The 24,212-nt window shown below is 44.3% G+C and overlaps 1 protein-coding gene across 1 annotated transcript in view; it reads left to right on the top strand.

Annotated features, from left to right (window-relative positions):
• The first annotated feature begins 834 nt into the window (after positions 1-834).
• The window catches only part of MYO10 (myosin X), a 161,850-nt gene continuing 138,472 nt past the window's right edge, over positions 835-24,212 (top strand). Inside the window, 2 exon segments of the mRNA XM_082047078.1 lie at positions 835-1,059; positions 1,062-1,085. Coding sequence (XP_081903204.1) covers positions 1,009-1,059; positions 1,062-1,085 — 75 coding nt within the window. The 5' untranslated portion in view covers positions 835-1,008.

Genomic DNA, 24,212 nt, shown 5'->3' with positions numbered 1-24,212 from the left:
CATTTCTTTCTGTAATGTGAATGAAATAGGCTCACATCTGCAAGATTTGACTTGTACTTTGCCGTGTTCCTTGTGCTGTTATTTACTGTAGTGCAAGAAAGCAAAATGATGAACAAGAAGTATTTCCAAAAAATAAAGACTTTATATCTGCTTTGCAGAAACCTAAAGGACTGAAAAAGCTTTAGAGAGAGCTGCTGAATGAAGCCCAGTGAAGCTCTAGGAGGTGGCCCTATGCCTACTTTCATCTGCACTGTTCTCTCAGTGTGAAGTAATGGCTGTTACAGTATGTATTTAGTAAAAGGAACCCGGGTATGGCTATTTGCCACAAACTTAAATAAGAGCTTGTTGCATGCCACGGAAGCCTGCAGGTATATGTTCTTCAAATGACACTTAACTCCGTCAGTAACTTTTGCTGGATGGCAGTGCTTCGCGTGGCTTTGTGTGGCAGAACAAGGGAGTGGAGCGCAGCGCACCCTCTCACCGGCGCCGAGCCTCTCGCTTCTCTCCAGTGCCCGCACTCCTTTGACTCCGCCGCATTGGGAGGCGGCTGCCGTGTCCGACCAGCCGCCCCGGCGCGGCGGGCGGAACGATACGCGCCCCCCAGTGCCCCCGCACCGGGGAACAGCAGCGGGACGGGACGGGGGAGACGCCCGGGGGTCGCTGCTTGCGCTCCGGCCGGGCCGGGGCGGGGCGGGGGCGCGGCTGAGCGCGGCGCAGGCAGCGGCGCGGCCCCGGCTCCGCCTCTGCCCCTGCCCCGCCGGGACGGGGCGGCCCCGGGCGCGGGGCAGCAGCGTGCGGCAGTGGGAGCCTCCTTCCTCCTCCTCCTCCTCACCCCCTCCCCCGGCTCCCAGCGGCGGCAATGAGCTGCCGGGACCGCCCGTGCGAGCGGCTCTGAGGGGGCGGGCGGACAAAGGTTGCGGGCTGGTGCCGGCGCTGGGGCGCGATGGAGCGGCGCGGCGGCTGAGGCGGCTCGGTGGGGCCGAGCCGAGCCAGGCAGGGCAGCAGCACATGGTGCGCGGCTGGGGACCGGCGCTGCGCACCCGCGGGCGGGCCGAGGGGCCACCATGGACAACTTCTTGGCGGAGGTGAGCGCGGGCTGGCGGGACCTTCCTCCTTCCCCTTCTCCGGCGTGGGGTCGCTCTGAGGGGCAAGAGCTGGCAGCAGAGCGGCAAAGGGCTCTCGAAAAGTGTCCTGTGTTCCCTCCAGTGCCTCGGCTTGCAGGGAGTTCGCAGGAGCAGCCTCTCCGGGGTGGGCGCTCCGTGAGCGGGCGGGGGAGAGCGGCGCCCCTTGCACAGCTCCCCCAAATTACCAGGCGCTTTTCGGGCTGCGAGCGGGGGCGGAACTGGAGGCCGCCGAGCTGAAGCGAAGGCTGCTGCCCCTCTCCGCCGGGGGGGCCCTCGGCGTTAATTGGGGCTCATTAGAGCGGGCAGGGGCTGGAGGCGCCGGAGCTGCGGCTTTCCCCGCCGCGCCGCCCGAGCTCCCCAGCCCCTGAACCCCCGCGCCCGGCGGCGGCACTTCCCGCCGCGGCGGGTCCCCTGCGGGCAGCGGGCTGCCCTGGGCTCCGGTGGGGCTGCTGCGGGTCCCTGTCCGCTCCCCTGCTCTCGTCCCTGCGGCCGGCGGCGTGGCGGCCTCTAAAACGGTGTTTGGGGTGAGGAATGGGGAGCTCCCTCCTCAGGGATTCCTGGCATGAAACCCGGGGACTCCACTTTTTCCATCCTGCATGGCCATGTGAGGCTTCAAATGATAGAGGTTTCAGAGGCAAAGCTGTTGTGGGGCAGCCTTTTTTTTTTTAAGTCTGCTTATTAAGTACATGCTACTAAGTATAGACAAAATCTTCCAATATACAATGCAAAGCAATGAGACTTAAGTCTCGAAAGTAGTTTGAGCTTTACCATTATCTTGTGGGTCTTGACAACTTCATCATGTCAGGTAAGGAAACTAAAGGAAAGACACATTGCTGCTTACTCTGGATAAATGCTAAAAGTCAAAACTCGATCCTCTTCTGGTCTAAACTGAGATTTTTACTGTGATATTTCATCAAATCAGTATGGCCTGGTTAGTATCAACACAGTCTTATGAACATAAGGCGTCCGGTATTAATGCATCTACTCCGTGCATGTATTGTGCCTGTAGACTGCTGGCAAAGCCTGCATCTGGGTCGTGACTTCTGGTGACTGCATGATTGCTTTAATCGCACCCCTTGCTAAAGCAGTTGCACTGTCAGGGTTGTAAATACAGAGCCGGCATCTGTTTTACAGGACTGTGATTAAGCTGCAAAAATGTCCTTTACCCTCATGAATAACTTGCCTCCTGTTCTCAGAGCTGCTGTTGAGGCTTCCACAAGGAAAATAGGTGATCTGTTTACCGAAATAGTAATTAGTCAAACAAAAGAACGTCATACACCTTACTGCTTGTTAGCTTTTCATTTGTCAGACAACAAAAGTTCTGTCAAGTGCAATAAGAAGGAAGAAACGCAGGATTAACTTTCAAAAAGTCTGAATTAAGTAGCAATATTGCCTTTTTTTTTTCTTTTCCTGTAGAGGATGTAGCCCTCACCTTTCAAAAGCTTGCAAGCCGTGAGCAATATGGTAGTATTAGCCTAGTCTTGCAAAATTAATCTGAAGAGTCATTCGCTCTGACACAAAGTACAGTAGCGTGCCCTACATAAAGGTGAAGAAGAGTTTTAATGGTTTTGACTCCATTATTAGCCAAAATTACTTGCCCTAGGGAAAAAGCACGTAAATTTTGCCAGTCTGTGTTAGTATTTCAGCATGTATTTATGTTAATTTGTGGTTACTGTATGCAGACTTTGATCTTTCTTAAGAACTCTTACTCGCTTTCAACATAGCGATATTACTTTAGAAGATCAGTAAATATAGCACCTTGACTTTAATCTGCATCCAAATTCCTACCCATAAGTATCAACATTTTCCTTTCCTCACACTGGAGCATGTGCGTAAGGCACAATAGCAGAAATGCACTGGGCCTGACCCAGCTACCACAGAAAACGACCGTTGAAGGCGCTGGATCGAGCCACTAGCAGGATAATTTAATTTGTGCAAGGCAGACATCCTGCAGCTGCTCTTTATGAAAATATTTGCTGAGTTATCTGGGAGAATTATTGTTCTCGTTCAAATAAGTTGTAGCGTGTGGACGAAAGAGGAAGCTGGGTGCAGGGCGCAGGTAGCCGGCCTCATCTGCTCTGCTCTCCTTCAGCAGTGGTGTGAGTCCGCTGATACAATGGTGTTTTCTGAGAAAAGCTGTTTGGTGAGAAGGGTGTATGGTAAGACTTCACAGGAGTCATTCCTCCAAATTACCAAGAAGCCACCATTCACTGTGCTAGAAGCAGGAGTGTCTTCAAGTCTGGCTGTCGCAGAAGAACATTGTCCAACTAACTAAAAGGTGTTATAGAAAAAAAAAAAAACAAACAACCCCGAACCTGCATTACTATTTCTCCTGTATTTTTCCATATAGCTAGATGCAGATTGTAACCTGCTCTCAGTACAGGACGATGCTCACTGGAACAAAAGGAGGCAGCTGGGTAAGATACTGCTGGAGCACAGGAACACGCCTGTCGCAGAGGAGGGGTTCCTGTTGGGACTTGCCACGTTCAGTGAGATGTGGAGTAACACCAAGCTCCCATCAGCCAAGACTTAACAGCTCTTTGGCTATTTCTTAGTATTCTTAGCTTTTATTCCTATAGAATGACAAGTGGTTGTACCTGCCTGCAGAGAAGCCTCAATTTCCATCCCTGTCCAGTTTTCTAACTCAGCCAATGAAAAAAAAAATCATATGAGTAAATAATTAGGCTAGAAGAGTTGGCCCTGGTCCTTACTTCCCAAAATGCTTTTATTGCTGGAAGATATTTACAATGTCCTATTCTAAATACAGAGAATAAGTGTTTTCTGAGACTTTTAAAAACTGTTTCAGGCTGTTGATTGATCTGTGCTACCTTTTGATGCTTGAAGGAAGGTCAGTGGTGGAATTATAACTTTTTCAGTGTATTTACATAGTCATATTTCCATATATAAAGTGTTAGAACCTGTAGAAATCCCAGAGATCCATACTCAGAATTAAAAGTATGGATGTGTACAATAGAGCCATTTGGCTGTGTTGCTCAAAACAGCCTGAAAAAATTGTTCCCATATGTTTTAGCAACAGCTAGGGTCCTTGCAAGGGAGCAGTCTCCTGTGGTAGCTGAGGTCAGACTTATTTTTTCCAATGAGAATACATCCCTGCTAAAAAAAAGGATGTATGCCATGAGGGAAGGAGGAGAGTCATTTCAAGATGAGAAGGAACATGAAGAAATTTTGCGCAAAAATGGCGGGAGAGGGTAACTCAAACTGCCTCTTCAGCATCTGAAGTTCCCAAGCAGTGCTGACCAGAGCAGCAGGGAAAGTGGATGCAGAAGATTCATCTTCCTCCCACGTGGGGAGCCGGTTTGCCCAATATATATGGTGTGTTGCGCTGAACTGTGATCGCCGTCCTTGTCACAGGAGGAGCGTGGCGGTTGCTGGCCCAGCTGAGGTCAGGCAGTGGTTGAGGTTGGCGAGGGGACTTCTGGAGGTCATCTTGTCCAAACCTGCCCTCTGAGCTGGTGGTCAGCTCCTGCGGAGCTTGCAGCACAGTCTGCATAGTGGTGGCTGCAGGGATTGTCTGCCTTTGGTTGCTGCTGAGCTTTTTTTTCTTCCGCCCTTAATTTCCACAACTGGCAGAGAAGGAGGAATAACAACCGTGGCTTCTGCCTTCTGTCTAGCATGTCTGGTTACATGTTGTTGAAGGAGAGCATTATAAAAGCATTATCGTAATCATAGAGGTCCTACTGATATTTCTCTGATGTTGCAGAGGTTTGTTGGGAACTGCAGGCTAGCCTCCTGTGATGTACAGCAGATGCTCTGTGTCCAGCATGCTTTTATTTTTGGCAATACTGCTGGTACCTTGAACTCAGAATGATTTCCTTCGTTTCTGCTTTCCACAGTTAACATATTTTCTTGTGTACCTCGTTTTAAGGGCAGGGCTCCCAGCATGCGTCGTGAAGGAGAAAGTGTTAAACCTCCCTCTATGGTCAAAAATTAATTCTGAGGCTTTGAACTTAGCTTCAGGGGGCTGTCAGAGGTGGTATCTGCTGAGCATGGAAACTCTTATTTTGGATACACAGCTTGTGCCAAACTTTTCCTTGGTGCTCCCATGCTGTGGTGTGTGGAAGATCACTGCCTTCCAGCACAGAGCCCTTCATGGAGACCTTTGACAGGCCCATGGCACCCTGCAACAGCCTCACCTTGGCACTGCCAAGTTTCTGCTCTTAGTGTGAAAATCTGGTGATGCTTATAAATTTTGGCATCGATACGAATTGTTTTTGGCTGTGCTGTGCAGCGTAGCTTACGCTTTTAGGACAGTCTCTGAGGTCTCCTGGTTTATGTTAAAAATGTATCACTGGTAGCACAAGCGTGGGTGTGATGTTCCGGCTTGAGATGGTCATGTAGCTTCCACTAGCAAAGTGGCATTTCAGACCAGTGGGGCAAAACCATCATCCCTTCAGTGGTGGCATAAAGGTTACATTTCTGGAGGACTTCTGAGCACCAGAGCCAGGCCAAGAAGGAACGGTGCCTCTCTCGGCTGTTGACATTGGCTGCGTTTTCCAAAGTTTCTGAGCTGTGACTACTTCTCATGTTTAGTTTTTTTTAGAAGCGGATGGCTGTTTTGTCAGGAGTTATTTTTAGGTTAATTAGAGCGCGTTATGTTTTGAGCAGAAAATGTTTCAAGGGGACTCAGGACCACCTTACTGAGTCAGACAGAAGGGAAAGCTTTTGTAGGTTTGTTTCTGTAAGTCAGGAAATCGTGTTCAACTCATCAATAGCTCGTCATCCTAATTGGCTACTACATGTACTTCACATATGCCTTTCATAAGATAGATTTGTGCAACTGAAGCGTAGACGTTGTTGCTGGGCTGGAGCCTAGCAGCCCTGCTGGCACCACAAATATTGTAAAATGACACAAGAATTCTCTTAAAGCTGCAAAACACGTAACTATTGAAATTAGCAATAGAGGCTCTACATTGTGCACAGTCTGCTTGTGGCTTTTTAGGTATGTTCAATCAGAATCCAGCTGCAGGAGAGCTGTGGAACCCCCACCATTACAGAAGTCTTGGCTGATTCTGAGCCTTGGCTTTTCCATCTGGTGGCACCTCACTGAAATGGTTAGTTGTTTTCTTTTTTTCTGTGGTTTTGTGGAGCTGGGAGGGTATGACTTTGTAGGAGAGAGGGATGCAGAAAGGAAGGGGTGCTTGAGCTTTTTGTGTTGCTTCTTTTCAGTGCCCTTGTTGCCCCTGTGTGCTGCAAAGGGCAGAAGAGTTTGGGGCCCTTCATCAGTTATTATGCCATTGGTTGGTTCACTTGTACCATGTTGTGCTTCCATTGTGGTGATTGTAGCCAAATCTTGGGTTTCTGCTTGGTAAAACCAATATAGTCTAATGAATCTGGTTTTTGGCTTTGGAAGATAGCTCAAGGAGAATCGGTAGGTCAGATCAATGGCTTCATGTATATATGTGTGTGTGTGTATTTGTATAGTGTCACTGTGTCTGCACAGAACAATTCCAGACCTAACTCCTAGCAAGTGAATAGCACGCTTGCCTTCCACCCCCGCCCCCCCTTTAATAAGGGAAGTGAATATTGGTGTAACTTAAAAAAAAAACAACTTCTAGCAAGAGAAATGTCCTTTTACATCTCTTAGGTGAACGGAGCCCCAGTAGAAGGTGCCACAGTCTCCTGCGAGAGGTGGGAGCAGCAGCTCCATCCCTTGCATGCCCAGCATGGTGACTTCATGCCCATCGCAGTTCTGGAGGGAAGAGTGTTGTCTGGGTAGTTTGATCTGCCCAGCCTTTCTGGCCGTGGGGCTGGTATTTTCCTTAGTGAATCACAGTCCCCAGCTGTGGTCTGAGCCAGGAAAGTAGTTTTGGGTGGAGCCCCAGTAGAAGCGCACGAGGTAGAAAGTCACTGTGAATTAAGACTTTTGCTAAGGGGGAAAAAAAATTATCAGCCTTAAGTCACTAGTTGTGGCTACTTTACAAGTTTTGGGATATGACCTCAAAACTTGCTAGATTGACTATGACTTCAGGCTTGCATGAGAGGGTCATGGCTTAGGTATTCTCATTTCTCTTGGCCTTCCTGTTATTTATCATTTTGTGACATTTTAACCAGCTAGTGAGACAAGAGGGAGGATGGCTAGCTCTTGGGGCAACAGTTACAGGCAAATTACTGTTGTTCAGGTATTATTGGTACAAATTTTGAATTTTATTTTTTTAAAACCCTTGGGATTTTCTAGATATGTCCTCTATGTCTGAAATGTGTTATCCATTGGTCATATTTACTGTCATGCAAATTTGTTTTGGACAACCCTCTGATTAAGAAAGGTTAAGTGAATTATCCTTTTGGTTAGAAGTTCATAAAGTAGCTCAAATGCTCCATTTTTTTTAAAGACGGGACTTTTCAAAGTTTGAATGCAGAGTGAGAACTGATAATACCAGTCCTCCAGATCCACCTTATGAAATAAACTATATCCATGCTGAAGAAGAAACTACCGGTTTGTTACATGGAAAGTATAAGCATTATATTGGAAAGTATACTAGGAAAGGTTTGTTAGGACAGAAGAAATGAGTGAAGATTACTAGTATTTCTAAAAGCACTTATAAGAAGTAGGAGGATGTTGGGAGAGAATGTACTGTCCAATCCTAGACTCGTTTCTGCAAAGTCAGTGATCAAGGCTGTCATCTCATGTAGGTCCAAACACCATTTATGCTTGTCCTTGATGTCCTCAGCAGGACAGCCAGAGCAGAGCTGGGTCGGAAGGGTGTCCTGCTCTGCCCAGTGTCGTTCTATGGCCACTGCGACTGGCTGGACACATTCCCGCTGCAAACCAGTGACTGACTGGGGAAGACTGCCCTGTTGTTTCGGCTGTAAACATGTTCCCCCTTGTGCTTGTTTTACTGGTAAATGTAAATACTTGCGCTTTATTTAGATGCTGCTTCCTTTGGGGCCAAATGACTGTTTTTTCAACCTAACCTGTAAAAGCCTTCTTATTTGCTAAAAAGTTTAGAAAGGTTTTTTTTTCATTGAAATCTCAGACATGAGTGATGTTGGAGGAACTTGATAACATCCCTTTTTCCTTGTTGAATAACTTACTAGGAGCAGACCTGATTTTTCTTAGATTTGAAGCATGGCAGAAACTGGTGTATTTTCGATTTTACTGACGAAAGTTAACATTTCCATTTTGTGTTAACTCTTCTGTAGTAGGCTTTTAACACATTTTCCATGTGAGATCTTGTAATTTCTCCTAACTAGCGATTGTGCGTAGTTATTCTTCACTAAGAATGAGCAGCCACAGTCAGTAACTGGAAAAATAAATTCAAAGAGCACTCCAGCCCTTTTAAGGCTTTGAGGAAAACTTCACAGTTTACTCTATTGTACGGAAGGAAGTCTTGAAAAGTGAAAGGTACTGGTCACTTGCGTGCTCTTCTGAACTTGCACTGAAAATTCAGATCCAATACATATTAAGCTGGGTTTCTCATATGTCTCAGTGGCTCTGCCCCCAGTGGGTAGATTGTAAGAACACTGGAGCGGAGCCGGAATGTGGGAGTCAGTATAATACGTTTTACTCCTTCTAGGATTAATGGCATGCTGAAGGAAAATATCCTGGAGGATAGACTTTACCAATCTCCTATACCATCCAGCGGCTAGGCAGATTTCAGTATTGAATAAGATTCCCATATTTATATGTTAATACGTTTTAGCAGATACTTAAATTGCTTCAGTGAGGCATTTTGCCTGGTTTAGGGTATCAGACTTTCTTTGAAAGTGTGTAATCCTCATCTCTTAGAGAGCCTCACAAGAAAGTTTTGGGTGAATATTAAGCAAAACTGAATACTAAAGAAATCAGTATTATCTTTAAATCTTCTGGTGAATTTATTTGGGTTTTGTTTTTGCTTCGTTCCAAATGAGGGAGAAAGGAAGGAAGAGGGGAGCTCGGCAGCAGACTTGCGGAGCCAGGCTCGGCCTTCACCCGTGATCCTGGCCCATGGCACACACAGAGTGAACGGCTGCGGTGGGAGGACTCAGGAAATAAAAGGCTGAGTGCACTTTGATGTGTTAGTGTTGCCTCTTCCTATATATTCTTGGGAGATTATTCATAATCCTTTATTATAGGCCAGCAATACACGAGTGTCTTAATACAAGTCTGTTGTGAGGAGTGCCTTGTGGGAGATGCTATAAGGATGTCTTAGCAGAGGAGAATGTTTGGTTGTTGCTTTTTTCCCTGAGGGCACAGCTACTTTCCCACCCTGAGCGGGTTTACTGAAGGGCTTTCTACACTGGAGTAGTTATTAAAAGTACTGAGGGTTTTTTGGGTTGTTTCTTATGTTCTTGTCTACTGGACATGGTTATGCTGGCAGAGTGGCGCCCTGCTGCCCAAGCCTGCCATCATGGTCTCCAAGTCAGGATTGGTTTTGGTGCCTGTAGCTTAACCTTGGGTAGGGACCTGAGGCTGAAATATTTGATGAGAGCTAGTTGCCATTAAGGCCAGCTGGAATTACAAAGCTGAGTATTTCTGAATGTTGTCATCAAAGTTAACACCCCAAACTTCTTGGCCCTCTTTCTCCCTCTTAACAACCCTTCAAAAGGCTCTATAAAACTAATTTTGATGAACTTTTCAGCATCTGGAGAAATCATTTCTGTAGCTGTTGAAATGATGTTGAACTATGAAGGTGGTGCTACCGGTGAAGGCTTGTGTGGCTTTGATGTTGTGCACTGCATGCGTCTGTTCTCTTTCTTGCTTACAGAAATGCAGGATTTCTCTGGAAGGATTCTCACGCCTCCCCTTCGCATTCAGCCAAACTTGTCCTGGTTTTGGGGACAGGAGATAAGAGAAGTTTATTCCTTGTTTTGAAAAAGTATTGATGCTTATAGCGTTAACGGAAATGGATTATTTGGTCCTATTTTAGTTGCTGTTGTTTAGTGTGCCATTAAAATGTTTACTCAGATGAAGTTAAATACATTTGTTAAGAGAATGGGATTGTTTTTCTTATGAAATTGTTTATCCTGAGGAAAAGTCAAATCCCTTTGTTTAATGTACCCATCTGGTTTACAGAAGCAGTTGAGATAATTTCTATTTGACCATTCTAGTGGGTCAAAACCCAACTGCGTATCTTGGTTAGGGTATATTTTTATTTTCTTCAGAAAGGAGCCAAGTTGGCAGGATGCCGGAGGTCGTTTCGGGACGAGGATTAGATGCCGATTCCGTAGTTCAGACTTCTTGCTTTGTTGGTTGTCTTCTCAAATCTGTTCCCCTTATTAAATATAGACTGTGGTTGTGTGATTAGGGTTTATCTCCTCATTACAGTTCCCTGGTGATGGGTATGATGGCTGGGTTGGTTTGGTGTGTGCAATCAGTTAGTATATTCCCTGAAGAGAATGAGAGCGGCGTTTACAGCAGAGCTTTGAAGGGTGGCATTTCCTGCTGCTTTTCAGACCGTGTACCAGGAGGAGTGTCTCATGAAGTGAACTCTTTGTTGTTGAAACTCCCAGAGTCGGATTCTGCTGCATGATACTTGATAAGCTCTTTTCAGGAATGAACGAGCACAGCCAATCTGTGCTAGAAAATATAATTTGCGCAGCAGACTCCCCCCCTTTTTTTTCTCCTGTTGCAATTACATTTCTAGCATTTTGCATACCAAATCTGAGAAGTTTTAACAGATGGCAGATGGGATTTTGGCGTAGAGTTATGCAACACTTGCAGCAAAAGGGCAGTTCTCTGTTTTGTGTTAGTTTTGAGGTTCTTTATTCTGAATTAGTGTTTCCATTGCACTATTTCTGCTGTCATTTTGCTTTGGTTATTCAGTACCTTAAATGACTACAGCCCGTGTGCACTAGTAAACTCCCTGGGTTTTTCATGTAGAAGCTCAGGAGTAAGCACAATTGCAATGTAGTGAAATACCGTATTGTTACACCTTTGTCAGGAGGATGCCTTTGTAGCATGCAGTTGACCTGGAGATGCCATCACTAGCTGGTGGAGGACAGAAGGTGGTACACAAGTCTGTGCATTTTCTTGTGAGCGTCCACCGGTCCTTTGTCAGTGGCTTGTTCCTTAGCAGTTCTTATTAGGGTGCCTGAGTGCAAAGGGAAAATGTTGAGTCATGGGATCCTTTTTCTTTGGGTAGTGATTCAGTGTTTACTGTGTTCCAGGTGCTTCTGGAGTAGGGCAAATGCAAGCTGTAATCCTGAATTCTGATTTCTTGAACTTGTGTGCTGCTTACAGAAACACTCCTTTATACTGCTTGCAAATATTTGATAAAAGTGCACTGTCCCTTTATGCAGTCAGAGAGGCCACAAAAGCTTTGCTGTTTTCCTGGGAATTTTTTTTTTTGCTGCTGGAAGGCATCAGAGTTTTTGGTAGGCAGCATCAGCTGCAGCTGTCCCGGAGCACAGGGATGTGCCGACCACTCTGCATGTAGACAGGAGCCACCTCTCATTGGGAAGGAAGAGTGGGTGTGTGTTAATCTGTGGCTAAATTGAAGGGGCACGAAGGGCTCAAGGCAACAAAGGTCTGGACACCTGGAGCAGCAGGTGATGGGTCACGCTGCTGCGGGGATCGCCCGAGGTGCCCTGGGAGAAGCTGAGGAGAGGAGCTGGCGTCAGGGGTAATTCCATGCCAGCCTGTGTCCTTCAGGCACCAGATGGTATAGTGAGAGCTCCTGTTAGGAAAAAGTAAAAAAGGCTCAAGTTGGAGGCAGTGTGTAGAAAATAGACTTGAAGAATTGGACATTGTGCTTTCCTTGAAACGAGCAGGAAGAAGCTGTGTATGACATTATTGTCTAAAGTAAAGTATTAATTGAGTTTTCCAGGGCAAGTAATGTTCAACACCTGTGGCGTGGGAGTAGATGCTTTAGCAGGACGGCTTCTCAAAGGGGTCTCCTTGTCGGACAGGAGAAGGATGTCTGATAGCTACTGCTTTAAAATGCATCAATTAAACTTCTTTTGGTCTTGCAGTGCCTGTCAAAGTCAGAGAATAATCTTCTGTTGCTGTCCTGAGGACAGCTGGAGTTTTCCTAGCTGTAGGTTTTGAGTATTTTTTTTTTTCTGGTTGGGCCTCTGGTATTGTAAATGCTAACATTTTGGAAAGCCTCACTTTTTAGGCTTGTCTTTTTAAATCGCAATGACATGCTTCTGGATAGTTTCACATAGGCTTATTGGAGAAATCTGGGGTTGTTCTCAAGAAAGCTGCAGTTACGTATGTGCTAACAAGTAGGACTTTGGTATTTGTTAGTACTGCTCTGTTAGTGGCAATATTATTGGAGGAAAAATTGCCCTTTTTAGTTTTACTGACACTGAAATTCCTACTTTTTGTTGTCATGTGATTGCCTTTTCCCCTAATTTTGTTCCAGATGCTGTATCAGAGTACCTAGTAATCAGCAGTGGCTCTTTCTGTCCAGAAGAGCAGTTGTGATGCTACCACTTGTTCTTCAGGAAACACCTGGGTTTTTATCAGATCTTTGTAATTGTTAAAAGAGGGAGAAATTTCAAGAGATCTTTGTGACATGGCAAGACCTTTACCTGAGACTGCTGGAGGCAGCCTGTGCTTGGGACCATTGGGAAGTCCGCTCTTCACATCTTCACCTGTGGAAGGGTCTGAGGCCACCTGGAAGCTAGGATGATCCTTGTCTGTGCTTTAAAAAAGAGAAGGCTGTGTCAATAAGCTCAAAGCTATAGCTCTATAAGCTGCTGCTGCTTTTGTGGGTGTGCATATTTATTTAGCTTGCTGACAGTTGATTGTACTCCAGCTGCAATGCTGGGTGCTGTTGCTTCCTTTCCCTATTACCAACAAAGAGGAGAGGGATAGGGGTAAATAATACTTTGTAGTCTTCACAGGTGCAGATCTAAATATTGTATTTGTGCCTTCTTTTTATATTAACCTGTCATTCTTTGCTAATGCTGATGTTATCTAACATTCTTGTATATTGCACTTGCTTTTTCTCATTTCTTAAATACAAGTAAATGATTTGGTGCAGCTGGAGGAAACATACACTGAGTTGCTTCAGATTATGTAAAAGCAAAAAAACCCCATTGGTTTGTATATCTGATCCCTCTTTCTGACTTACGTATAATAGTTGGAATTAACTGAAACAGTAAACAAGAAAATGGCTGTGTTTATTTTTCAATGACTGGGGAAGTTGTTTGACAGCTCGAAAGTCATGCAGAGGAAAACTAACAAAAGTATCTGAATAGCTGAAAGTTTAAATTCCCTGCTGGAAAGGTGGTTTGTTGAGGAGAAAAAATAAGTTCAGAAGTGGTAACCGTTACTGGCTATAAATAGAGTTACTCATTTAGGCTCACGGATGGATAAAAGAGAGAGGTTGTTCCAGTTTTTCATCTTTACCGTGTAGTGAAAAGTAAGGTAATGTCGTGCCCTGCCATTTTTTAGATAGCTTTAAAAATAGCTGCACTTGTGCTTTTTTCTGCTCAAAGAAACATCTTCAAGTATACTTGCATAAATGGCAAAAGCTATTTGGCCCCAGTCTGAAATAAATACATGAATTTGTGAATAATTTCACTTTTAATAAGTTGTATTCCCTGCAGGGCAGTGTCACCATTCTGTCAGTACATTTACAGTTTTGATAAAACAGTGAATTTTGTTCTAAAATTTTTGTAATATTTGTAATCATGTCAGCAATGTGGAAACAGTAACTACTCCTACGTTTATACAATCCTAAAATTATATTTGGCCGTTCAAAGGCAACCATGAGGCTGATGTGGCTTCCAGTGAAAATGGGTTTGACATCCTCATGTAGGGATTAGCTAATGTGTACCTATTGGGTCAGTAGGTCTTGTCTTTTGGAAAATAACACCTGGTTTGTGACCTTGTGAAGGAGCAGGCTGATTTTCTTCCTTGGGGTCATGTGCTGTTGTGTTGAGGTGGATGCCACGGACCAGCCTAAAGTAGCTGAGACTCCCCCGGGGACCCTGATAGAGCCCTGAAGACCCCAGGGGCTCCCCATGGGGTTTGAGAGCATCTTGGGAGGGGAGACAGCTTTTCCTAGTCTCCAGGTGTTGGGATTAACCTTTTTCCAGAGGGGTACCTCGTGCAGTCTGTGTCGCTGGGTTTCTTGTACTGCATATGGTGCTGATCCCACAAATTACATTTTTAGTTTGAAGTCTGTGTTTAAAGCAGCAGCTACCTTTTACACTTGGCTGCGTGTTTTGGCCTGATTAAGTGAGGAACTTGGGGGCTCGCATGAATAGCTAAATAATAATTAACTTCACTGGTGCATAACTGGGATGTGCATCTTCAGACCTAGATTTCTTCTGTCTTAGTGTTGACCGACCAAGCATTGACACTTGTGTCCTCTCTCCCATTTAATGCCAACGTGTGGACATGTTACACTTCTCAGGCTCCTTTTTGGAAAGTGATAATAAAGATGCAATGAGCTTGGGTTCATCCTGAACCAGAAGAAATTTGGTTTTGAGTGTCCTACACGTCATGGCTTGGTACAGAGCATTTTTGCAGAGCAGCTCTCCGGTAGCCGAGAGGCCTGTTACAAAGGTCTCTTCAAAGCGACAGGTAGCGGAGGTGAGCAGATCCGTCCCCATGGTGAGCTTTGCTTCTTTTATCAGCAGACGTTGGCACTTTTCAAACAAGCGGCTGTGATAGCAGTTTCTGGCTGGGCAGGAGGGGGAAGTTGTTGGAGAAGGAAAAGCATGGGGTGGGTAGGTTTAAAGGCACAGGAGTGTTTTAGGGTTTGGTGAACTATAGCTAAGCAATGTGATCGTGGCTAAAGGTAATGAACCAAAAGAAGCAGTGAGAGAAAGTGTTGAGGCTTGGGTTTTTAAAGTTTGATGCCATGACTTGCATAATGCCATAGAATCACAGAATATCAGGTTGGAAAGGACAACAAGGATCATCTGGTCCCACCTTTCTTGGCAAAAGCACAGTCGAGATGAGATGGCCCAGCACCCTGTCCTGTTGAATCTTAAAAGTGACCAATGCTGGGGAATCCACGCCTTCCCTTGGGAGATTATTCCAATGGCTGATTGTTCTCATTGTGAAAAATTTCACTCTTGTGCCCGATTGGAATTTCCCCAGGAGTAACTTGTACCCATTACCCCTCATCTTTTCCATGTGATTTCTTGTAAAAAGGGAGTCTCTGTCTTCTTTGTAGCCACCCTTTAAATAGTGGAAGTGGTGATGAGGTCTCCCCTGAGCCAGGGGTGTCAAACTCGTTTTTACTGGGGGCCACATCAACTTTGCGGTTGCCTTCAAAGGGCTGAACTAATTTTAGGACTGGATAAATGTAACAACTCGTACATTTATACAATCCTAAAATTACGTTCGGTCCTTTGAAGGCAACCGCGAGGTTGATCTGGCCCCCGGTGAAAATGAGTTTGACACCCCTGCCCTAAGCCTTCTTTTCTCAGTATTGGGAGACATGGAGATTTAGCTCCTGGTGGGTGTTGCTCTGCTTAAAATAAGTAGAGATCTTGATTCAGCAAGGCTGGTAATGCCAGGGTGAGTGTGGGACACCTGAATTAAAGAAGAGTTGTAATATATGTTCCAAAATACTTTGTGGTTTTGGCTTCTAGCTGGGTACAAGTCGCTTGGCTTCCTACACATCATAGTCCAAGCTTGCCATGGGACAGTTAATGAACATTTTGGGAAAGATGTCCCTGACCATGGTGGTCGGGGTGAACTAGATGATCTTTAAAGGTCCCTTCCAACCCAGTGTTACTCAGTGAACACTATCCCTGCTGGACTCAGGAAACCCCCAAAACTCCACTTAACTCATCAAAATGACTAATATCTAGTAGGTGATTACAGCTGAACTTGTTGCAAATTGAGTAGTAGTGACCATGGCTCAAGCTTCCCCAAAGCTAACTCTCACACTTGGGATCATGCCCATCTGCATGGCTGCTGTCGCTCCCCAGTGGGGAACAGCCCTGTGCTCAGGAGCGCTGGGGTGGCCTCTGCAGCCATGTATGAGTCGCCGGGGATGAGGGCAGGAATCTCTGCCACAATCGGGTCTCTGTGCTCTCCGTACAGATACAGCTTTGTTAACAAATGACTTGTCCAACTCAGTAGCAGTTTTTAATCCGTCTCGGGATCATTGTTACATTGATTTGTACATTGACTGTAGAGCTGCTTTTATTGCAGATATGTTCCTGGAACGCTAGAATTTTTATTTTTTTTTTTTAATTCCTAATTATTTTAATTTTTTTTTTTTTTTTTTTTATGACACCATCAGGCCAACTCCTTACAGATGGAGTGCACGGCATGTGTGGAGAGAAGCACATCTACTACTGGTGACCTTTGTAGGGGAAATGTACAGAATTGACTCTGAAGTTGCATTGGAGATTTTTTTTTGGCTTTTTAGGAAGCTGTTGTTAAGAGACAACTGGCTTTGGAAGGGTGCAAATGTTGCTAGCATATTAGCCCACAGAAGTCTGAATTTCAGTGATGCTTCCTTTAATGTAGCAGAAAGGAAGCAGAGCAGTGTATGAAGTCAGGAGTAAAGAAGAAGGTGTCTGGTAGTTCCTAACTCTGCTGAAGAAATTGAATTTCATTAGGACTGGATAGGGGTAATTCCATGCCAGCCTGTGTCCTTCAGGCAGCAGATGCTATAGTGAGAGCTCCTGTTAGGAAAAAGTAAAAAAGGCTCAAATTGGAGGCAGTGTGTAGAAAATAGACTTGAAGAATTGGACATTGTGCTTTCCTTGAAACGAGCAGGAAGAAGCTGTGTATGACATTATTGTCTAAAGTAAAGTATTAATTGAGTTTTCCAGGGCAAGTAATGTTCAACACCTGTGGCACAGCACCATCCGTGTTATTCACACAGGTACCTCAGGAGCTGTGTGGATGTGGGAGTGCGCTAGGTGATTCACAGTCAGCCCCAACTCGCTCTAAAATATTTGAGAATCAACTTGCTGGATAAAATTTCTGCTGGAAAATCCTTCTTGAAACAGAAGGACCATTGAATGTAATCACATATTTTATTTTTGTAAATGTGTCCGTAAACTATTTTTAGATAAAAAGCCTGATGTATACGATTTTACCTGAGGGAGAGACTTGTACAGCATATGGGGTTAAGAAAAAAACAAACCAAAACACAACTCTTTGCAAGTTGTCTGAAGTTGTATATTACCTCTGGAAGTTGCGTATGTTTGAGATGGGTCTTAATGTGATCTTGAGGGATTAAAATGAAGCATGTGATCCTTGTGATCCCTTCCAACCTGGTATTGTATGATTCTGTGTGTCTCTGCATACTTCCGGGTATAGGCCTAGATTTTATAGTTGTCCTGTACAAACAGGATCTTGCTTATGTGAATGTAAGGCGGGGGTTGAACTCCTAGGAGAAGAAAGTGTTGTAAAAGCGTGTGCATATCTGAAAATATACACAGAAGTTCTGACACTCACATTTGCACGTAAACAGTCATATTTTTGGCTATCTGAGGATGAAAGGGGACTGAAAACGTGACTAAAACAATGTTGTATAGGTGCTCTCTTCAAAAGATCTCAGTGTGGTGATAAGACGTTGCCAGAGTTTAGCTGTGCTCGTCGTATGCGTCAGCAGCTAGAATTATGATGAAAATACAGTCACTTGTTCAAAACAAAGACAAGTTGATACTTGAAACAACAGGGAAGTTGTTGGAAGACTGGCCCATGGGCAAGAGGGAAGGTGATGTCATGTGAACGCTGTCATGGGATTTGGATGATTTATATTGCGTCTCTGCATCTGCCAAGGACTTCTAACCCTCAAGAAGTAGTTCAATCTGCTTTTTCCTTGATTCTCCAGTTGCAAAATGCTACAGGATTTTCCATTTCCAACATTTTCTCTCTTTTCCTGGATAATGAGCTATGGTGCGTAAGGCTCTCTCACTGCCCACATCTTTGCACTGATGCAAATAAAACCAGATCTACCGCTCGTGCTAGGCAAGGAGCCAAGTTCTGGTTGACTTCCTTGGTGAAGAAGCAAGCACATAGTCCTTGTAGTTTGTAGTATTTTCCGCTGCACATACAAAAGTAGTTCCTCCCTGTTCGTCCCTGCAGAATGAAGTATTTTATATTCTGCATATGGGGTTAAAGGTAGTATGTGCAGTAAGCAGAAAATTGTTGTTCCTTTTTGAGGTTATTTATGACTTCTCTGAAAAGAAAACTGGTTGCATTTAAGGCCAGGTCTTTTTGCCCAGGCGAGTCAAAGCTTGGAGGAAGCTAATATGAACCTGGCAGTGGAGGAACACATGGCTACCGCAACACTTATTTGCAGCAAAGCTTAAGTGACTTTTTATGATTCCTACTGTCCCAGCATTAAAGAGTGCTGCAAGGGCACTAGCTTCAGCAGAACTGTTGTGTGGGCTTGGGTTTTCTGGTAATCATGAGCAAGATACTTCTCAGATGTTCTGCTGCTCCAAGATTAACGATAACAAGCTGTTTTTTTGACTTTTGAAGAGTAAAAATACCATTTGGGCTAAAGCTCTGTGAATAATTAGTAACACACTTAAAAAACTTGCATTTCTTTTTTTAAACTATACTTCTGAGAGTAATTCAGTAGGGACAGGTTCCCCTGCAGGTGACCAAGTTTGAGCATTTTCCTATAGGAGGCCCAGGCTGAAGAAGCACTGATTCAGTTTCGGGCATGTGTCATGTTCACATCAGCTGAAATGAAGCGCGTGCTCTTTCAGGCTAAGGAGACTTTCCTGAATCCTCTTCTGTTCTACAGTAATTTGCCCATATAAAGCTTCTCTTTGCACAGTTCCATGCTCCAGCATTTGTGGAAAAGTTTTTTTTTCAACAGTGCTCAGGTCATTTCATTTTACCAAAGAGTTATTTAAAATAAAAAAAACCACACCACCCAAACCCAACAAGTAGCCGTTCTGTTGACTCACAGTGTAGTAATATGAGGAGTGACTTTATTACTAATATGAAAAGTAGTAAAAGATACTGGCTGTGTTTAGGCAAAGAAAGACATTTATACTTGTCTTAGGCTTGCTTTCTCTAGTGCCATAAAAATCTGATTATGACTAAGTAAGATTAAATATGTTTTAATAGCACTATGTCAAGTAGTCATGGAAAATTCCTTCTCTGAGCTTTTGCAGGCATTTGAATACTATGAAGTCCATTTGTTTATTTATTTTCTTTTTCTTTAGGGTTCTTTTTATTTAAGTAGAAGCACCTCTCTGGGCAAGGACGGATCGGTAATACTTGCATTTTGAGTGCTACACTTGCATTTTAATTTCGGCACCCTGCTAATTTGACTTGAACTTGCTGTGCAGTCACTTGTTAATGCGACGTCCTTGTGATGGCAAGCCTGTGAAGTCCTCCCAGGTTCACAGACTGGGGAGCTGCACCTCGCTGTGGGAAGTAGATGTTTATGGAATTGTCTGGGCTGACGTTTACAAAAGTCGGTTGACTTAATTAATTGCCAAGTAAAACAAATTGCCGTTTAAAGGTTTGTGCTCCTGAGTAGACAGACTTTCAGAGGTAGCTGAGAGAAGAATCATGCTTCCCTGGGCTTTAGGGTCAACAAGGGCTGCTGGTGAAATCTTGCTGTCTAGTGTGTTGACATGTAGCTTCCAGCATGCCTTTGGTAGTGAGGGGATCTGGGTCACGCAGAGCGGAGGTGTGTAAGTCTACTAGCGCAGTTTCTTTACGGGAGAAAAGCATACTTTTGTCAAACTTGAAGTTGGTGCTTGCTCTATGTATGTTGCCTGTTTCCTGATAGAGATATCTGTTAATCTATGTATAGCCTGTGGTATTGGATAGTGTGTTTTGAAAGATGCAGACTTCTTGAAGAGGAGATGGCCAGGGTGGAAAGAGGTGCCTGCACCTGCGTATGCTGTTGCCAGCAGCACAACCTCCTGCCTGTTGGTACATCTCAAGATCTCCACAAAGATACCTGTGCTTCACACACAAATACATTTCACACCCTCTAGGTCTCCACTGTCATTTCATTCCTTTCACCAGCCTTAAAGTCTACTAGATTTCACTTGTGAGTATCTCTCTCTCAAAGCAGCTCTGTTCTGGCGGTGTCTGTCTCTGGTCTTGTGTCATTTTTTCTAATCTGGGGTAGCATGGCTCTCCACAGCTGGCACTTGGTGAGAGTTTCCAAGCTGGGGCAGATGTGGCTGCTAGTCACAGCTGGCAGGTCTTTGTGTGAAGGAAGCGTGATCTCCCCCCTGGATTTAGACCAGAAAAGTTGAATTTTACCTCTCTGCCAGAGTGGGTCATATTGGTAGCAAGGTGCAATCTGATTTCAGACCTGATCCTGAAGAAGTGGGGAGAAAAAAAAAATCTCCCCCTCTGCTGCAGTGATGCTCTGCTTCTTGCTTGAGTTTAATCCACCTGGCTAATGGGAAGAGCCTGAGTGCAAGGACTTCTCACCTTCATATATAAACGGTACGCTTCTGGGAAATTTCAGTGCATAGTCAAAATTGCTTGGCTGAGAAGGTCCTTTGCTTGCTGAGATGAATACAGCTGTTCAGCCCTGGTTTTATTATGCTTTTGCACACGGGATGTAGTAAACTAGAAGAGAGTCTCAGCCTAGATTCATTTACTTGTACGCATCATTTATCTCTAGGGTACATGCCTGTTTTGTCAGTTATTAATGCTTTAAATCACGTCTGTTTGGTGAAGCTCTTCTAATTGCTCTGTGGTTTAGTTTCGGATTAAATCTTCTATCAACCTGAAGTACAGTAAAACATGTATGCATTTAAAAAAAAAAAAAAAAAACAACAGAAAAACAGGAGGAACTGCTTTGTGTTTCTGCTTTTTCTGCTCCTACATTGAGGTAGCCATTTTTCCTGTTAACAATTACCAGCTCATATAAACATGCACTGAAGAAAACAAAAGAAAACGAAATAATAAATCAGCACCAGAGTGATGCAGGACATGTTCATCCCTGTCATCAAAACCAATATGAAGAATGGGAATGTGTCAGGTCTCTGGGTGTGCCTGCAAGTGAGGACATGTGCCACAGCTTTTTGTTGGAAGGGGTGGAGTGCAGATTTTAAGCTTCTTTGGAAAGATTCTACAAGCCATGAGGAAAGGTGTGTTGTTGTACATCCTAGGGACCTGTGAGCTGCTTTTTGTGACCTGCCTGGGGGATTTCTCTGTAGAGGCGAGATAGGAAGCAGTATAAAATGTCAGGGTTCAGTCCAGCATATGGTGTGAAAGTATCGATGACAGGAGAAGAGTTGCTGATCTACATACCTGCTCTGTTTCTGGGTTTTCTACTAAAGGTGTTCCCTTCTGGCAGCTTACTGCTGAATGAATTTAAAGAGATTAAATTTGTATTATATGTAATGTCTATGAAAAAACCCCAATAAAAGAAAAAAATGACTCGCTATAATGACTCAGGTGACTTGCCCTGTAGATGGTTTGTTTTATAGTTGCACGCATGCAGACAAATCAGAACACATATGCTAATAAGATTAGCATTACTGGAAGGAAATGTATCTGGTCGGGGGAAGAAGTGGACTAAGCAGAAGCAGGAGATTGCTTTTCAGGGGGTTGTGACCTTGAGGGGCTGAATATAATGCCTGCAGTGTTTCGGGCTGCCTTTTTACCTTGCGACTGCTGCATACCATTGGTATTCATCAGCAGCAATGGGGGGCTCTGCAGTGGGAAGCCTTGCAAAGCATCACCTCATGCCCAAGAGAAGTTTAAAGTACGAAACAGTTCGAAGCATGTGCAGGAAACACTGCCTTTTATCTGAACATCATGGCTTTCCAACTTTACCTAAAATATAAGCTTCATTGTTAAATTTTCCCTCAGTATCAGTTCCCAACTCGCTTTTGTACTAGTTGCACCTTCTGTATGTATTCCAGCAGTGTAAAATGTGGCTGGTGCAGCCTCCTTTGGTGTCATGTAGCCTCTGGGAAGGCAGAGATTAACCCTGATTGACAGTCTTCTGCTTGCACCATCCAGCAGCTGAGAGGCTCTGCTGGGATTAGGTTTCTCTTCCACTACTACCATCTGATTTTCCTCATCCTCTGTGTTGAGAAAGTCAATTAGGTGTTTTTGCATACCTGTTGCAACTGATTTCTGTTTAAAAACATTTGATCACAGTTTGGGAAGTAACTCATGAGTGGCTATTTCATATTAGTGACACTTCGGTGTTTGTTTTCGGGCTGGCAGATTAGATCCTATTTAATGAGTTATTTGAAAACTGAATTAATTTTGAATTGAATAATAAATTATTTAAAGTTATTAATTTATCCTCCACAGTTTCATACATTCTCATCACATTTCAAGGGGACAGGGTGCCCTTTTACGGTGAAATACAACAGTGATCAAATCTTATGTGTTTAGATTTCAATTCACAGCTGAGTATTAAATTTTATTGGGAGTCTTTCCTGAGTTTCTGACCTGGGAACAAGGAGAAGTTAATCACTGGAGAAAGAAGAGCTGGGAAGAACTGCTGCTGACATCCAGTCCTGCCTGCTCCACACCCAAAAGTGTCCACCAGGGTCTTAGGGAGTGATTCCCAGGCATCATGGACTATGGATGGGGTAGGAAGGACAAGAGAAAACTAAGGCTTAGGAAAGCAGAAGAAAGGACACCTCTTTAGGATTGTAGACAGGTGCAGTGATTTCTGAGGGTCCTGTTAATATAATTTTTTCAACTGCTGTGAAACCAAATTAATTCTAAAATAAATGGAAAAAGGAATAATTCTTTTTTTCTATCAGTTTAGGCCTGTGGGCATCTTTACAGGTCTGCTATGGAGTCTAACTGTGGTCCACTCTAAGACTTTTTTCCTTCTATTTTTTTTTTGTTTTTCTGAAAATAATAATAAAAAAGTCTACACACTGGCTGCTTCTTTAGTTGTTTAGTTCTGTTATGTTGGTTGAAACTCTCATAACTCTCTAGCAAACATGCTTGCCCCTTTCTGTGTAGTACAACTGTAATACATGTTACTTAGTAGCTTGTGAGTGCTTTAACATGCTTCTAGGATTTAATTAACATACTGTTGCCCACTCACTTTTGTTTTTTAAGACATGCGTTTTGTTGCCGTACTCAAGTCCAAAGGCAAAAAGTGCTGGATATCGCATGCCATAATAAATGCTACTGTCCTTCTGAGTTATCCCCAGAGAAGGCAGAGATTTCATGTGGTTGGGAGCGCGTGCCCTCCGTGCTGAAGGAGGGTATCTGCAATGAGGTTGGCCGTGTGTGGGCTGTCCGAAGAGCCAGGCTGAACCCAGGCAATACTCTCCGGGCACACCAATGTGTCTCTGCATCCCTGATGCTCCCCTGTGCACAAGCCCTCTGCCACCAGCGTGTCTTCCTTGGGTACATGGGAACGAGCCGGTGCTCTGCCCTTTAATGATAAAGCGTGCCACTACTTTTTGCTTAATTCATTGCGTTGCCATCAGGTGATCTCCAGACAGGCAATTCGGATTTGCTTGGGGACAATCGTGGTTTGCAGCCTACAAATTAGTGTGAGGAGGTGCTAACGCCAGCCTTGCATATTAGGACTCCAGTGGCAGGATCTGCTTTTTCTGTGCTCTCCTGAAGTGCGGAAGGTGAGGAAGGAGAGCACAGATGGGTGCCGTGCTGTTTGCCACTTGTCAGAATGTCGGTGTGTTGCTCTGGTGAAAGATGGTTCCATCTTCCAAATCTGTTTGTAAAAGCCAGGCACCACAGGAGGGCTTGGACAGAGGGTTGCCCTCACATCCTGGATTTTTAAGGACTTAAAGGGTTGATTAATTTTTATTTAATTAACTTTTAAGGATGGTTGGGTCCTGGGTGTGAAGTACTGGTTCTGCACTACCTCAGGTTGTTTTGTAACCTGTGTTGGACTCATTCTGTGTGATGCTGCGATTCTGATAATGCCTTCCCGCGCTTCCCAAACCAGCCTCAATGCTGTGGCTATCCAGATGCTGCAGCCACTTGGTGCAGGCCAGAAAGTCCTTATTCTACAGATGTTTACCCATATGCAGGGTCCTGTTGACATCTGTAGGACATGGTAGTTGGGCAAAGTTGGGAAGGGGTTCTGGTGTTTGTAGGGCAAACCCCATGTAACTTCCGAAATGAGACTGATGAGAAAAAAAAAAAAAAAATAGAAAAATATTGAGGCATGAACTAGCAATGTAAAGAGATAATTCAGTGCAATTGCATGCTTTAAATACTTGTGTTCCTGTGGTGAAATAGTCGTGGAATGATTGTATTGTGAAAGCAAA

The sequence above is a fragment of the Streptopelia decaocto genome (genome assembly GCF_964273445.1).
Source record: "Streptopelia decaocto genome assembly, chromosome: 2".
Classification (NCBI taxonomy): domain Eukaryota; kingdom Metazoa; phylum Chordata; class Aves; order Columbiformes; family Columbidae; genus Streptopelia; species Streptopelia decaocto.
The sequence above is the reverse complement of the archived record's forward strand: the minus strand, read 5'-3'. Positions and strand labels throughout refer to the sequence as shown.